General features: G+C 37.4%; 2 protein-coding genes across 2 annotated transcripts in view; one reads left to right on the top strand and one right to left on the bottom strand.

Moving 5' to 3' along the window:
- Positions 1-17,009, bottom strand: part of LOC122170381 (hedgehog interacting protein) — a 76,824-nt gene that overhangs the window by 12,402 nt on the left and 47,413 nt on the right. The window contains exons 5-11 of the mRNA XM_042837166.1: positions 13,488-13,639; positions 12,872-13,045; positions 11,720-11,863; positions 10,704-10,825; positions 8,571-8,694; positions 7,788-7,918; positions 7,157-7,238 (exon numbers count right to left, since the gene is read on the bottom strand). Of these exons, the coding sequence (XP_042693100.1) occupies positions 7,157-7,238; positions 7,788-7,918; positions 8,571-8,694; positions 10,704-10,825; positions 11,720-11,863; positions 12,872-13,045; positions 13,488-13,639 (929 nt within the window). The remainder of the gene's footprint in view (positions 1-7,156; positions 7,239-7,787; positions 7,919-8,570; positions 8,695-10,703; positions 10,826-11,719; positions 11,864-12,871; positions 13,046-13,487; positions 13,640-17,009) is intronic.
- The window catches only part of ANAPC10 (anaphase promoting complex subunit 10), a 148,022-nt gene that overhangs the window by 95,489 nt on the left and 35,524 nt on the right, over positions 1-17,009 (top strand). The window contains exon 5 of the mRNA XM_042837169.1: positions 5,879-5,963. Within this exon, the coding sequence (XP_042693103.1) occupies positions 5,879-5,963 (85 nt within the window). The remainder of the gene's footprint in view (positions 1-5,878; positions 5,964-17,009) is intronic.

Raw genomic sequence — 17,009 nt, 5'->3', positions numbered from 1 at the left:
TATTTGTACTATGGGAAAAGCCACACTTCTTTCTCAGGATTGGAATGCCATTCTGGTACAAACACATATCATGAGAAAGTCTCTGCCCCACAATACTTACACTTTACATTCTTAAGGCTTTAAGGGGTGGAAATTTTCAGGTTCATTGTAAGTGTTTTGAACTGAATCTTACAAAGATAACATAAGTCTCGAAACTGACTGCTGGGACTTGATCTTTCCAGCACTTAGACAGCGTAAGGTTTTGTTTATACAACTAGTGCTTCGCTGTGTCTCCTGACATGGAAAAAGGAGGGGAATAGATGGAGCCACACTGTGAGCTGGAGAGAATTTTTTTACTTGTCTCCCTCAATCTATAAAACTCTAAAGGGTACAGCTTGATTACTCTTCCAGTGAGCAGTACTTGGTGCGCAGAAAGTCAGCCAAAAATGTAGCTGATAGTGACTATTTATACGGTCTGTACAATTCTAGTTATCTTAAAGAGCTGTTCATATATACAGTATGGTACAGTATATCTTGCTTGTTAAAACATGCTTTCATGAAACTTTGTAACAAATCTAAGTGTATGGAACATGGAGGAAAAGTACTGGAGGCTGGGGCCCTTGCTGGGTCCCTTCACTAACGTGCTCAGTGAACTGAGAAATCTTGACTGGAAAATATGGAAAATAATTTTGACTGTGTTACTGTAGCTGGCATAGGCACGTAACCTCTGTTGTTAGCTTTGAAGCATACAAAAGGCTGACAAGCCTTATTAGATTAGAACTCATCATATGATTGCTTAGAATTCCACGCTTTCCTTCATACAGCTTTTCACTGCTCCACTGAGTGTGCAGTGATTTAGTTGTTGCATGTGTGTTAGCCTGTAACTCAGATATATGTAAATGGATGCAAATGGAGGGTCAAATTCATCAGTAATACAATGGCATTGAACAGAAAATAGTTCCTCCATCATGCCCTCGACACAGTATTAACAATCTCTCCTTTCCCACCAAAGTGGGAATCCAAAACTCTAGGATGTTCAAATTCTAGCAAATGAGAGGGCCACAGAAATCCTGATTGTGGTGCAAAATACGTGAAAGTAAAATTTTACCTCAATTAGCTGCACATAAGATATTGGCTATTAGAATGATATCCTAAAGTTTATATTTTTCCTTTATAAGGGAAAATGTCAAGAAAAAATAATTTTGCTTCATTGTAATTTACTACTTGTCACAGAATAAATACAGCATCTCTTCAGGTACAGTTTCTAAAATTAAAAAGTATACCTTTAGTCCTGGGAGAGATGCCAAAAGCTCGTTACTTGTCTCCAGATTTACTACATGGGAATAATGTGGAAAAAACTCGCAGCTTTTAAGATTTAAACTCAGCAGCATATCAAATTTATTCTTATATGGTATACTTGTTCATGACCTCTAGTCTTAAGAAATTCTGTCATGTTTGAGAACTAGTCCCCAGTGAAGCCTGTATCAATGTTAATAGCTAAGAGGTCAATGCAACTGCTAAACAGTTTGTATTACTGTCAGGGTGGTCATGAAAACAACACCTGCTGCATGAGCACTTGGCAGCTGGGTCAACAGGCACTGTGGGAATTTATCAATTTAGGGGGCCACTTGCATAACACTTTGACTGATGAATTGGGAAAGACTGGCTTACTGGGCTAAAGCTGCTCTATTATGTATGACTTTCTTTAGGATGGCAGAGGCTTCCTGCAGGCTCCAGAAAATAAGCAGAAGATAAACGGAGCTGGTTTTGCCTTATAAAGTGATAAAAAGTGAGAACTCCTTAATAGCCAACACTAGAAAGACTTAGAAAAATGAAAAAAAATCCCAAACCAAAACAAAAACTTTTACAGTCAGTGAGCTGTGATGTGATTGAAAAAAATCTTTAGGTTTTTCCATCGTGGTTACAAAGGAGGTTTTGTCAAGTACTTCTGTAAAGTGAAACTCTCTAGGCTGGTATTCGCAAAAAGCTCTAATTTCTCTTTAGTGTCTCTTATGGGAATAGTAACTGCATGTGGGTAGGTAAATGAGATAAGAATTTTGCATGCTACGGCTAAACTAAACATAATTAGACATTAATTCTGGCTTTCCATTCCCTCAAATGACTTAAGGGATAGTAACTTTCTGAACAGAAAGAAATCATATGGCCCACCTGGGTTGGCGAGAGCATTCACCAACAAAATTTGCTCATTCTGCAGACAGCCTGAGGTAGTAGCTTCACCCTATTTATACACCATACGAAGTGTATATACCATGACCCATCAGAACTATGTTGATGCAAATCACTCTAGTGCTGTATGTTTCTGAGCTTCCTTTTTCAGAGTAATTAAGGTCTTCAAGGTGGCTTTCACGAATACTGCTTTTACACCTTACAATCAAACACTCTTGTCTCATGGTAAAAAATAACATCACTGACATTCTTGTCAAGGGGCTGAACATCATCAAAATGAGATATAACCTAGGTATAGTTCAGTAACGTTTGAAATCATTCTGTTTGAAAAGACTCTTTGATAGTGGACATCTCAGAAGGCAGTGTTGGAAATGATGATGAATAGAACTACACGCTCTGGAGGGGCATGAAAGAGGAATGAGACGGTTTGAATCAAGTTCAAGTTTCAGTCCAGTGGAAAGCAGCTATTCTGGCTGTTGATAGAAAACACATTGAGATCCAGATCTCTAAGGTGTTAAACATATGGAGAGGAAGAGGAATTCTTCTTACATGTGCAAGGACACTTAAACTCCACCTTCCTTTCTAACAATTGTCTGCTAGCTCCCGTGAGCCATGCTGTTCAACACTGTTATTTATCAACTTTGAAGTTGTGGTATAGACAGTTGAAAACATAACTTCAGAGGGAAACAGCAGTGCGTGACTATCCTTCAAACTTCTACGTGTTTAGTCTCATCTTTAAAATGGAATTCTTTTGCATTCCTTGTCACCTTTCCCTGTGCTTTTCTCCTGTCTTCTCTGAACCTTTACTATTTTATGTAGTATTTGCTTTTATCTATTAAAAGCAATCTTAAGTGCTCTAAAAGAAGACTCACAAAGACACACTATGACTGTGCTACCATCTTACACAGTTTGTTTTCTTTCTTTCTTCTTGTTCCCCCCCCCCCCATATGGTTTTCATAGAACAGCTGTAGTAATGTTTATGTTGTAGCTGATACAAACTTATCAACGGATATTTCCTATTAAAATACGCATTTTTTAATGCTGCCTGCATCTGATTTTCTCCTCTTATGATACGAAAGGATTATATTCTCATTTCTAACAGGTTTGTCTCCCATTTTCTGTGTTATTGACTGACTTGAATATTTGGGCTAAAGCATTTTCTGTATCATCGTTTATATAATTATTTTGCCTATGAAAGTTCTAGTGATTACTGTTAGAATGTACTTGTAGAAATAGGCAGACAGAAAAATTGTAAGAAGCATAAGGCTAGGAAGTTTTTCTTTTTTTGGTCACAAAGAGAATTTATAGAATGCTTTTAATTTGCACTGATCTTTTAGAACATCTGACTATCACTGTCCTTTATCTGAGAATTATGTGCCATTGCTCTTTCTCCCTCTGCTTTCTCATTTGTTCCTAGCCTTGGAAAGTATCTTACTTCTCATAATGTTCCTTTTTTAATTTTTTTTAATAATCATCAATGAATGGCTGTTTTTAACTTGCGAAACTAAAAAATCAGTTCTTTTAACCAATTTATCTTATTTTATGTGTTTGTCATTCTTGAGGCTTCCCTTATCCCCTCCAATTGGAAAGCTATATGAGGTGTTACCTGTACTCTTCATTCTATTCAGTTGTGCTGATATGTGGTATTTATATGTTTTGCAGCACCTCATATGCTTGATTTTTAAATTCAGGTTGTAATTTTCTCAGTTTCTGATTTATCGCTACATTGTCTAAGAGCTCCCGAGTATCAGCGTGTCATTTCAGTAACACTGTTATGGAGAGAGGGATTATTTAGTTCTGTGTTTTTCACAGGAGGCTGTGTAGTTATTGACCTGAAGTAAAGAGAAGTTTCCTGTAGTACCCTGTATTCTGTGTTTCAAACTACTTTGATGGAGGTGTTCTCATTCTCTGTGTTTATCATATTTATTCATTTTCACGTATCGCCTCCGTGCAGCCCCTCATTTTTGTTACATCTGAAAGGTTTTAGGGTTGGACCTTCTCACTGCTCATAATTGAAGATTCATGCAAAGAGCTCCTTGGAGTACTCTCATCCTCTGCCCTTCTGATGGTTTGAAAACTTCACTTCTTTTGAAAGCTTTCTACTGCTAGTGATATCCGAATCATAGATTTCTTTCTTGAGCCCTTTGAGACCGGGAAGTCAGGGTCACAGTTATGTTTGAGAAGTTTTTTTTATGCGCTATTTTTCTATAAAGATCAAATGAAACAAAATCCTGCATCTCTTTGTAACATCTATTATTTAGAATTAAAGGGTAATTTTGTAAGCTTGTAGTAGCTTATTTACAACCACTAGAAGATTGGTTTGTTGCATGAAGTTTTTAATTTCCAGCAAGGAATGATAATTGTACTCTTCTGCAGTGCCCCACACATGGAAGGCACTATCTGCAAATGGATTAATCTGCCAGGGGCCACCCCTCACAGAGCTTTGTTATGGATTTCTAAGCAATGAATTTCTAAGATGTGACAAGTCAGTACCTCAGTAACTCTACAGCTGATAGCCTACGTGTAGTACTTTTGTTTTGTGTCTTAGAAAGCTCACTGTGCTAGACTGTGCACTTTTATTTGATGTATTGGTATGGTATGTATCTTGAGGAAGGCATTGAATAGAACAGCAAAATGGCAATATGCAAAAAATATTACCTGTGGTTGACAATTAATGTATTAATATTAATTAATAGGGCTTTACATAAGCATTTGCCAAAGCCGTGGAATTTCTAAATTGTTGAGAAGTGCATTATGAAATTTGTGTGATGCGGTAAATAGACCTGCAGTGCTCTTGAGTGAAAGAAATTGACCATCTTTCACTTAAAAACCAGCAGTAGGAATGAAATGAGAAAAACCCAGCCAAACTCAAAACTTTGCTTGAATGGAAACTGTCCATGTCTCTAAAAAGCGTTACCAAACTCTACATCCCCTTGCCATAGTCTGCTTAATCTCAAACGCATGCCAATTTACAAAAGTATTTTATAGTTTTCTGGTTACTTTCACCAGTAACCAAACACAGTCTTGACCGTTTTCCATACGTGAAAACAGCCAAACGTGAGTGCAGCAATGGGAGGTCTGGCCTTTCAGGTATGTCAGCTGAAGACCACCCTACTGGAAGAGGTAACGAGAACAAAAAGCCGAGGTCAAACAAGGCAGCCCCATGTAATTAGATACTAATAGTGGATTTAGGGTGTAAAATTCACTTAAAACCGTACACCATCAGTCTAAACAATCCCAATAAGAATAGCAAGTTTTGTTCTAAAAAAATATTTTTAATACCAGAAAGCATAAATAAAACATCCATAATAGCCTTGACTGACAGACTGCAGTAACATCTGCTTCCGAACTAGTGCCGTGGATTTGGGTAGCATAATTAAAAAACAGTGAAACTCAAGTAGTAAGTACATTGTGTACCCAGTGTCATGAATTTCTTATCAGTTTTACGTGTTGTCTTAATAACAGTTTTTTGAGTTTAAATTCCAGCAAAAAAAATAAATGAATCTCTCATACAGTCAACATCAAAATAAAAAATGGATGTCTGCCTGTAGGTGATGCTCAAGGGTAAACGTGCTGAAGTAGGTGACGAACTGATAAATGGATAATAATCTAGGTTGTTCTTGTGGGGATGATGAGTTAAAAGTAATCAGTATGACAGACTTGATTTCTGCTGGCCCTTTCATTTTGTGTGTTAATTTTTGATGCTTTGCAGAATGGATGTGGCTTTTCCTGCCATGGACTTGGCGTCACAGAGCAGCAAGATCCATCACTAAGGAAATGGTTTTTCACCAGTCAGAGTAAGTGCTTGTCACCTTCTCTTATTGCTGCTGGGGCTGCATAGGGGACTAGCTTTTTGCAATCTTTCCTGATTCCCTGGCATTCTCGTAGCTGTAGCTGCTTTGCAAAGTACTTGAAAGTAATCACATCCCAAGAAACTCTGGTTTGGTAATTTTCGTGTATTCTAGTTTTATAGCTGGTGAATTAGACTAAGTAACTGTACCAATTACATTAATTTTGAATCTTATAAATAATTTGGGTGGGATTCATGAGCCTCTTGGAAACAGCAGATGAAACGAATGCTGGTGACTCGAGTGTGTTTTTGTCACATCGTCCAGGGATGTAAGTTTTCTTTCATTGGATTCTCTTTTGTGCTCCAAACCTTCCCAGTGAGATATGGGTGAATGTAGGGACACAGAAGGAACTTGAAAACTAGTAAGCAGTAACAGATTACAGCCCCTGAGGGCTGGGCCCTCTGTATTCTTCTCAGTCTGTAGCGTCTTCTAGACAACAGCAGAGATGTCTGGGAAAGACTGAATTTGTCCCTCAGATCTGGTAGCAAAACTGAAATTGTGAGGAAGTGAAACTGGAACTGTCTGGGTAGTAGCTGGTGAAATGACTGAGCTAATTATCTCTGCAGTACTTTTCCAGGATACGGAGCAGATATTGTCAATCAGTACTAACCTTTTGAGCCACCTCTATTTGTGCACTGTCACAGTGCAGGGGCAGGCAAGGCAGCAAGTCGCCTTGGGAGGAATTCTAGTATTCTGCCTTCCATAGGCACTGTATAACCTTTGTAGCACCTACAAGTCCTTTGGCTTCAGAACTATCAGCAGCATCTTTTACTTGTGCTGATCCATATGGTTCCATTTTAAATATGTCTAAACTTCTATGAAAATATCCAAAAAATGTGAATCTTAATTGGGGAAGTTGTCAGCACTTAACATGATGTTAAAGAGTAAAAATCAGAGGCATTTCTACTTCTACTGTTCTGACAGTCACCTTCTATGAGAGTGATTATTTCGGTGAATTTATCCTGCTTGCTGGTGATGTTACGTTTGCTTATAAGAAACCTCTGCTCTAAAAATATTCCTTCTTACTTAATGTGAGTATTGTACAGTGCTGCTACACGGAAAGAAGTACATTTTTATTTTGTTTTTTAAACTGTTGAAGGGGAGAATAATCTTAGGGACTAGTGCAGTGCAATGCTCACCTTTTTGGGTCAATGATCTTGTAGAGTTTTCCATTGTGAGTCTGTGTCATACTTTTACTGTTTGATAATATGTAAATCTCGCCTGTTAAAGAAATCAATACATTAATTAGTTTTTATTTCTTGAGATGTCAAACACTTGTGATCTAGCTACACATACACAATGAGGTTAAAGATATTTTGGTGAAATACACTACAGAATCTAGCTGAAATACGCTACAGAATCATTGCTATCTGAAAATTTAAATAATTACGTATTTTTTTCATATTGTAGTAATTGGTAAAAAATATACGACGGGGGACTTATGTATTAAAAATGAGGATCCATCTGCTCATGCAGATCTCCTCTGCCCATCTGTAACACTGGAAATAAAAACAAGCATATGACTTGTGTCAGAGAGAGTGGCAGAGTTCACAGAATGTGAGAGAAAATAAGAACCTTTGACCCTTTCTCTTAACAGCTCTTCTTACACAGCTGGTAAGGTGTGGATGAAACAGCAGTGTAGACAGCTTTGGCAAAGGGAAACCAGCCTTCAGATTTCTTCTTTTGGAACGTTTACTATGGTTTCAAATGGTTTAGCTAGCATACTTACAGGACTTACAATTTAAAAACCTTTCTTTTTTTCCTATTTACCTAGTTCATCTTCACCAAATCCCAAGACAGGGCCTGAAAAGAAACCTCTACATGATCCGCTGTTGCCAAGACAGAGGGGTTTCTCTTGCCACTGTTTAGTTGCAGGATTCTGTTGCAGCGTTAAAAAATTTCTGTATTCAAAAACACAGAAGGCAAATTGTTATATTACGTTCTGAGTATAGGATTTTCACTGTCCAGATAAATAAGTAAGCATGTGCAGGAAGTAGCTCCTTAGGTAGATCTATATAATTCATCATCTTATTTCCTGCCTGTTATTTTTCAGGTGCCTAAAAAGCGTAGCGTTTCCCTTCCTGTCATTCAAACATCACAAGATTAGGTTTTGCTGCACTGTATCTAGTCATTTGTGAATGCTGACCTATTTGGCATGGGAAAACTGTACTCTTGCAATTAAAAAGCATTCATTTTGCTCCCTCAATGTTGCCATAAAACCCAGAAAGTTTGCCTTATCTCATCAGTTAGATCAGTTTGCCAAACTATTCCACGATTACCATTTACTTGCACTATAAAGGATGAATGTAAAGTGTGTAGTTTCTTTGTCTGTATATTATTCCAAGGATTAGAAATGTTACTTATGTTACCCTTCATTAGAATATCGTGCTGCTTGATTCCGAATCTAGAATTTAATCTACATCATCGCGCTGCTACTTTGGCAAAGTGACACAGTATTAAAAAGTCTGTTGCTGTTGTTTCATGCAGGAAGCTCACAACAAAATATACCTCGTGAATATATTATGTTTAAGGCTGAAATTATAAGAAACTTACCCATTGCGGTCTCCAAATACGTAACTTCCATAGAGCCTTTCAGACTGGCAACCTCGATAGACAAATCCGCCGACCAGGGCTCCACTGCTGAATGGTTTGAATTCTAAAAGTGAAGGCTCACTTTCTAAAAAGGAACTACCGTAGTTTTAGATCATATGCAGTTTCATGTTTTGATTCACATTTATGAATAGGATTATTACTTTCAGAATGAAATTAATTCCCTTTAAATGATCCTGAAAATGCAAGATGTATAGCTGGAAATGAAGCATTAGGAAGATCAGAAAATTGCAACGAAAGCTGTTTGTGAAACAGTTAATGAGGAATTTAGGTAGGAGACACTATAATTACCTTCTTCCATGTGCACAGGCCAAGAGAATAAAACTATACCGGGATTAGGTCAGACTTCCATTTAAGTTAATGTGATTACTGCTATTAACTTTTATGTGTCCATACAGTCTACAGAATAGATCTCTTGAACTTCAGGAACACAATTAAACTCCCTTCACTGAAAAGGGGGCTTATGCTTCACCAGAACCCAAGAGCACAAATTCCAAATTCCAGTGATTTTCAGCAGAACTTGTTTTCAAAGCCATTCAGTGGTTTAAGAAACTCTTTGAAATCACATTTGAATACATTATGTGTGTTGTGTGCCATAAAACAGTAATATTGCTGGATGTAGCTTTTTATGGTAATTTTTTGCGCTGCTATTATAGTTGTAGTGCCTACACTTTTTTCTCTCTTTTTTTTTTTTTTTTTTTTTTTTTACAAAGCTGCAATTTAGTCACATGAGGTAATATCTTGGATAACCTTTCAATGTAAATGTGCCTATGCAATATTGCTTAAGGTAAATGTAGGCTCGAATTGAAATGCCAACTGCGTAATTTTAAATTAAGCCACAGCTGACAGAACTTTTTGTTTCAGAGGAACTTTGTTTTTAGTTGAAGTGCTCTCTGCAGGTCTTTGAAAAAGGAATTTCCTAGATTGTTCTACAAGAGTAAGAGCTGAAATTCTGTGTTGGACAAAAGGATGGTGAGCATTTTTTATTTAAGCAGTGGACCCACAGCCTCGTATTAAAATAGGCAAGATGTTGTGGATAGACACAATATTGCTTAGTTTACTCTGCAATAAAGATGCAGTCAAAATTCCATTGGAGCCGTGGTTTACCAAATACTGCTCTTTGGTTTGGCTTTCATAAAATGCACACAGAAAATACATGCAGTAACTGAAGTGAAACAATTGCATTACACATTGGGACTATGATACTAGTCAGCACAACTGTTTTACTGGGGAGGTGAATAAAACTTGAAAAAGTTCTGTTCCAGGAAATAGGTCGGTTCTTGATGCCTGTACACGCTTAAAATTTATCACCTTTACCACCACAAATTAGGAACTGCTAAATGGTTAAACAAGACAGATGATACGTCAGATTAACTCTTCTGGCTCACCTGACCTAGCAAATGATCTTGGTATCAGAGTTAAACATTCAAGTTGTGCGAGGCAGTCATACTGATTCAGAGAGCACATAAAACACTCTAAAATTTTAAGTTTCTAATTGAGCGTGTTTATCCTATTGCAATCTGAACTAATCTTTTATTATGAAGTAGTACCATAGTGCATTTCTCTAAGTAAGTTGTTCATTTTTAGTAACGTTTAAACACAGAGCTCAGTCATTTCCCTGTTTGGTTTCAGTCTGTTGTTGTCTTTCTCATTTTTTCCATTATAGGAAGCACATTACATGAGGTTTCCATTCTGTACCTTACAAGGTTATTTGTGAATGACTAAGTATACATTTTCATCACTTCGTGATATTCCAAAATCTTTTCCTTATAAGCTGTCATTCTCAACTATAATGAGATCTTTGAGTGACTGACAGCTGGCATATTTCCCAAATCTTATTTGTAGTCACTGTTTTGTCTTTCATCTTTAATCTTCTTGTACTTCAGTTACATCTTCTGTAGGTTACCTGCAATGCAGTCAATGCAGTAAGTTACCTATTATGGCTTTACCATCCTTAATCTTTTGTTTTCTGCTTTCCTTTTCTTATTCCATAGTCACAGGAGCCTCCTGTTTCAATTAGCTTTACCCTGGATGCAGCCTCCCACTTCGGTTAGCTTTACCCTGGATGGAACTTACCATAGTCTTTACCCTTTATTATCTGTAAGATTCTTGCAGAAGATCTGTTCTTTCCGTTTGAATCTGAGCAAAGTATAGTTAAATTGATGTTTACATCTGCAGGATGGTGATCCACAGCACATCTTAAAACAAAAAATAGAAGAAAATCCATGAGATATACAGACTCTTAATGTGTAATTCTGTAACAAGAGCATGAAGCATCACATTTTGAAGGATTACTCTTTGTTGCGTCTGCTCCTGTGAGGGACGTTTCGTGAGCCAAAACATCTGAGAGGTGCGTCAGATCTGTACACGAGAGATAATATCTTTCCCGTCCCTGCACCATGGGGAGCAAATCTCTACTTTTACCTAGTGACGGAATGTACTCTGCTCAGTATCACTGGAGATGAACATTGCTTTAGCCAAGCTAGGTGAGAAATTTTTGACCGCTTAGAAGTCCAAGAATTTACTCCGTATCCGAACAACTGGAATTTCTCATTTTTTTTATCAAACGGTGCCTTTAAATGTCACTTAAGTACTACCCCCACCTAATTTGCTGAATTATGTGTTGTTTAGTTAAAGTGTTGCTTTCCTCCTTGTTGTTGTTTAGATTTCACCAGATGTTCTCAATTTTATTTCCATGCCTTTTTCTTTCTCGGTCAAGATTCTACTGTTCTAATTTCTCAGATTCCAATCCCAGCCATGTTTTCCCAGCTCTCGGCTTTAAGTTCTCTTGTTTCATAGAAAAAGGAAACATAGAGGAGAAAAAAACCAAAACGTGCCAGTACTTTGTTTCTGTCATTTCGGTCTTGACTTTCAAGAGCTGTGCATTCTCTCCATTGCTTTTGTCAATGTACAGTTGTTTACAAGTGTGACATATATGTGCACATGGAGAAGTTGCAGTTAAAAAGTTCATGAGTACCTTTATTATGCAAATTTTTCTGGCAGATTAAATACAGCATTTCTGAAAACTGAAAAACAGGCTGAAAGCAGTACCTGCTCTGGGTTAATTCCATTTGTAATTGTGACGTGCTTACCGGCCTGGATTGTGGAGTCCATGTGCAAAAATTTCAGGAGGTTGGTTTGTGCTATTAAAATGTGGGTTGCTCCGTGGTATGGAATAAGGGACACTGCACAGGTCAGTATTTACATCGAGGCGTAACACAGAACCTGTAAAATCACTGAGAAAGTTGGAGGATAAAATAATTGGTTTTTAAAAGTATTTTGCATGTAATACTTCAACAAGCCAGTAAAAGAAACCACCTACTTTACTGAATAATCACATCTGGTTTGGTTTTACAGCATGGGTGAGTCTTAAGAACTATAGCAGAACTCATCGAGGGCCCATTTTGGTTAATATGTCTCACTGTTATGGCTACAGTGTAACTCTTCTGACCACTTTGCTGAGGAGCAACTTAGTAACAAAAACAACTTTCTGTATCACAGCATCTGTTTCAATCTCTCCCATCTTCTATATTAATTTAAAATAAAGCACAAGCATTGCTCTCTTGTTAAGCATATCCTCTCTGTAAAGGTCAGGAATACCTGTTATTCCATGGAGCCAAAGAGGCCTTTGAGTAGAGCAACTCCTTTTAGGTCTATGAAGACTCAAGAGCAGTCTTCCTCTAAATTAAAGCAAACTTTGTGCCAACATTTTGCAGCTCTAACATAGGACGGGGCTTTGGGCAACCTTATTTTGTTAAAGATGTCCCTGCTCATGGCAGAGTAACTGTCAACTCAACCAAGTGATTCTGTAGCACAGTGACACAGGGTCAAAGCTGTTAGTGAAAACTGTGTAAGCAGAACCAAAGCACTGTTGCTAAATAAATTCTCTAGACGTTTTCCTAAGTGATACAGTGTTGTTATTGACTCTGGTATGTGTCTGTTGGAACATGTGCTCAATGAAGCTGATTTGTTTGTAGAATAATAGTCTGGAGAAAAATATGTCTAATCTATATTTAAATAGAATTAGATATGCTATTGAGGACTCCAGTATTTACAGGGTTTGATAGCAAGCACCTACAATGTGCCTCTGAGTACCCAGATTGTTCTGAAAATTAACTGCTTAATTCAGGTGCTGAAAATAGTGAGGTGGTATAATTAAGAAAGCATGAGTAGGATTTTTGCTGACCACTGTTAAGTCATTTTTGAGTGTGACTCCAAAGTCTATCCATTGGTAGCTTTTGTACCTTAAACCATCCATTTCTTCCATATCGTCGAGAGTAATCATGCCATCTCCAAGGAAAACGTATAAGAAGCCGTCGGGGCCAAACAGAAGCTGCCCTCCTAGATGTTTTCTATGTAGTTCTGCTACTTCTAAAAACACTCTTGCTGTTCTTATATCGACTTGTTGTGGATTTTTCCTGCAGTGCAAAAATATGAAAAGAGTTTTCACAGCTCACTATCATTGGCTTTCATTTTAAAAATAAATGTGAGTCATTCAAATCATACTTTAAGATGAAGATGTTGTAACTTGGCATAAAAATGTCAAACAATAATTGCTGAGAAATTGCAATTTTCCAGCATTCTCAAAAAATTATTTTGCTTCCCATACACAAGTAGGAAATAAATATAATTTAAAAATGACAGAACAAATAAAAAGAAAGAGGCTTAAAATGAATAAATCAGTATACTGACGGGGGTTCCAAAACTACTGTTTGAAATAAATATCAGCAATAAATTTTCTGCAAGTGCCCAAGTATATGTTTTGTAAATCTGGTAGTTCAGTTTAGAAGCAGGGTATACTGAAATGAGGAAGGTTGCTGGTAAATAGAGAATTTGTGAATTTTAGACTTCTACTGATACCTGGATACTGTGTATTCTACCACCCTAAGGATGTGATCATGAGGTCCAATAGCCCACCGTTCTTGGTTGGTGGTATAAGACACATACAGCTTTCCATTTTTCTTGTAATTGGGATGGAATGCAAGGCTTAACAGTCCTCTTTCATCTCCTCCCTGCAGTCAAATGAAAAACACAAAGAATTGTGAAGTTAATTATGTTCTTTATTGTGTTGCAGCTGGAACCCAAGAAAAAGTTTCTTTCTTGTGGATAATCTTTGCCCAAACTCTTTTATTTCTTTCCTGACTACTGCACAAAAAGGATTATAAAACATTTCACTTTGGGGAACTCTTTAAGTTAGAACAAGACAATTGTCTCATGTAGTTATCTATGCACAAGTCTCTTGCACCATTTTTGTGGAGTGATTTGTGTACGTAATCTTTGGGAAGCCATGAAGACAAGTTTAAGTGCTGTGAAGGATTCTTTGCTGGGTTACTAGGTTGCTTGTAATTCGTAGGGGACAAATAAAAAGGTCTATAATCAGCAGTCGGTTCTAATCCAAGTATCCAAAACCTAAAACACAGTGCTTGCTGCCAGCTCCCACTGTCTTGGCAATATGTTTAGAAAACAGTTAAATTGCTTGTGTAATATGTAAACCTTTGTTTTACCCTGGAGGCAGCAACATCAGTTGTCACAACTATGGTGGTCTGTTCATCATAGCTAGTATACTGTAGGTAATAAGCAGCCTCGGTCTCCGTAGAGAGAAACCATAGTTTTTACATGTGGTCCTTCAATGGAAAGGTTTTAGTTATTTTTTAGAATAAAAATAGAAAAAAAATCTCCAAACAACTTTCTTTTGTTATTACGTTTGCCACGAAGGTTAGTACAGTTATATGTTAAACATCAAATCCATGTAATGCACTGTGACAATGCAAAAACACTGTGTATTTAAATAGAAGGCAGTTTTCTCCTCTGGCTTCTAAAAAAGCATGTAATGTTACTACGACTAACATTTTAGTTGTATAAATTAAGAATAAAACTTCAACTTCATTTGTTTCTCCAGAGGTAGTTCTGAGAAGTAAAGCTGATGCATAGAAATAAACAGAATATTTAATTAGCAGTTCAAATTCAGTTCAGAGATGTGGTTATTCAGAAGCTGATAGTTGTTTTGGAATTTCACTCGGGGTTTGTCAGCCTTTCAAAACCAGTGGTTCTGTTGTAGATTCAAGCACCCTGGCTGTACTCAGAAGCAGACAACATTTTGCAACTCTACCACAACCATGATAAGTAATTTTAAGTTAGGACAGGGAATGAAGCTTTTTAAATGTATTTGCAGTTCGGAGTGATGGATGAGCCTGTCTTCCTAAGGAAAGATGTCTCACAAAAGCCCTAATTGGGAAAGTGCACAGTTTAACTTATTTTAATTTGATACAGTTGCCATCCTTCCTTTTTAATCACAACAACCAAAGAGAAACCTGATTCAGAAATGGAGACGTAAATAGGTCAAGTTATTTCCATAGAAAACGATTTGTGCAATGAAATTTGAATCCTCCTAATTTAGAGACAGACAAAATTTGCTAATTTGTTTGCTTGAAAAAATTTAGATTTGGGGGTTATCCAACAGGTCAGATTTGATAGTCTTGTTGGAGCCTATCAGATGCTGTCACTGTGGACGAAGGGGCTGGTAATCTAGCTCTTTCTCCTTTACAAGCCAAAAATAATTCTGCAGCTGAGTCTGAACTGATTGTAGGTGTTATTGTATGAGTTTCTGAGAGTTTTGACCAAACTGCTCTGATGAATTCTGTAGTAAATAGAGTAAAATCAGTTGCTTTGGGAACAGTAAGGCATATTGCAAAGATTCCTAATGAGTGAATCTATCTGTTGTGCTCAGACAAAGACATTCCTATTTTATCTCCTGAGAGTGGAGTGCAACTCATTTAAGGGCCCAGGAATGTCAATGAGTCACACTAGGCCTGCCATTCAAGGTGAGTTATTGGAAGTATTAGTTAGAGAAGATCATTCTGTTACTACGCTGAAGATTTTATTTAGCATTCAATGAGCAGTCTCAGCATGAAAGTGAAGTTGTTGAAATAGCAAACAGGTGAAAATTGAATTAAGAGCTTTTAATGAAGTACCCATGAAGTAAGAACTTGACAAATGATTGAAACACAGGACTTCTGAGGTACTACGTACAGCAAGTTGCATTCATAGGATCAGGCCAGTATTAATTAATTGTTATTTAATTAATTGCAGTTTTACGTTATTCTACTTGACTGCAATGTATTACTTACTTTGTATCTGCAATGCATCTATTGTTTCCTGAAAAGTCATGCTGCTTTTTGTTTTTCGAAGTAAGCCAATTCCACCGTACTCTAAAAAGTCAGTTTACTCTTGCGTTGATCAGAAGGTTGGAAAGATACTGAAATCAGTGCAGCAGCGATCCATTAGATGACACAGTCAGTTAGAAATTTAGTTGAGTTTTTCCATACTTATGCTTTCTGACTTTGGAAAGCCGTTGTTCATGTGTACTTTCGGCTTTATCAGTGGAAATAATAGGCTTGCCTATCATTTCCAATGAAATCACTGAAGTTTTGGCCTCTTACCTTCTTGGCATTTTTTTCTTTTCAAGTTTCCCCTTAGATGAAGCCAGCACCATCTAGCTGTGTATGACATACTAGCTTAGATTGTTCTGCACAACACTGTTTAAAGGAATAATCTTTAAGAGTTGCCAGTTGTGCGAAGAAGGTGAGAAGAATGAGACAAACCTTATTCCGTTGGATATCTGTTCAGGACAAAGAATGATGATTGGCTGCACTGAGGATTAATTATCTGAACATGCTGTGGTCTAGGGCCAATGTACAATCTCTATCGTACCTAAACCTGGAAGCTCACACTTCCGATGTCCGCCCATGCAGCTTTTCAGCTTGTACACTCTTCAATTCATGGTAATTGTACATTTTGCATGAATGCTATGTTTCTTTCAGCACTGATTTTCTTTAAGGCCAGATTTTAAATTTCAACTAAAGAGTTACGTGAAATAAAAAAGCTTACCTTTAAAAAACAGTTTGTTCTAATTTAGGACTGCAATTATTTTTATCAGAATTACATTATCATAAGTCAGTACAAAGCTGGGTAAAGATGAATTGCATGCCTTTCACTTTAAATGTTTGTTTTCATTTTCAAACGGTTGCTTAGATAAATTATGTTTGCTCTAAAAGAATATTTTACTAGGAAGCAGTGATATTATGTACCAGTGTTGTATGTTATATGTAGGTCACTCTGAAAGAAATGCTGCCTGTTTATTTCTGTGGAAACTACGACAGATACAAGGAACGCAGCAACACGCTGTTTGACGCAGCAACTTTGCAGTGACCAAACCCTCTTTTCCAGCATAGCCACTGCCATGAGCTTTGCGTTTTGGCCACCAGTGAACAAGAGCCTGCGTGCTGCTGCACTTGTAAACATCTGCACCAGCGGAGGTGACCCTCTGTCACTGTCGCCCCTGCTGAAGTGCACCACGCACCGCCTCGCTGTGCTCACGTCCAC

This window comes from Centrocercus urophasianus, unplaced genomic scaffold, assembly GCF_019232065.1.
Source record: "Centrocercus urophasianus isolate 14NV4802_14NV808 unplaced genomic scaffold, USGS_Curo_1.0 seq_69, whole genome shotgun sequence".
Classification (NCBI taxonomy): Eukaryota; Metazoa; Chordata; class Aves; order Galliformes; family Phasianidae; genus Centrocercus; species Centrocercus urophasianus.
The sequence above is the reverse complement of the archived record's forward strand: the minus strand, read 5'-3'. Positions and strand labels throughout refer to the sequence as shown.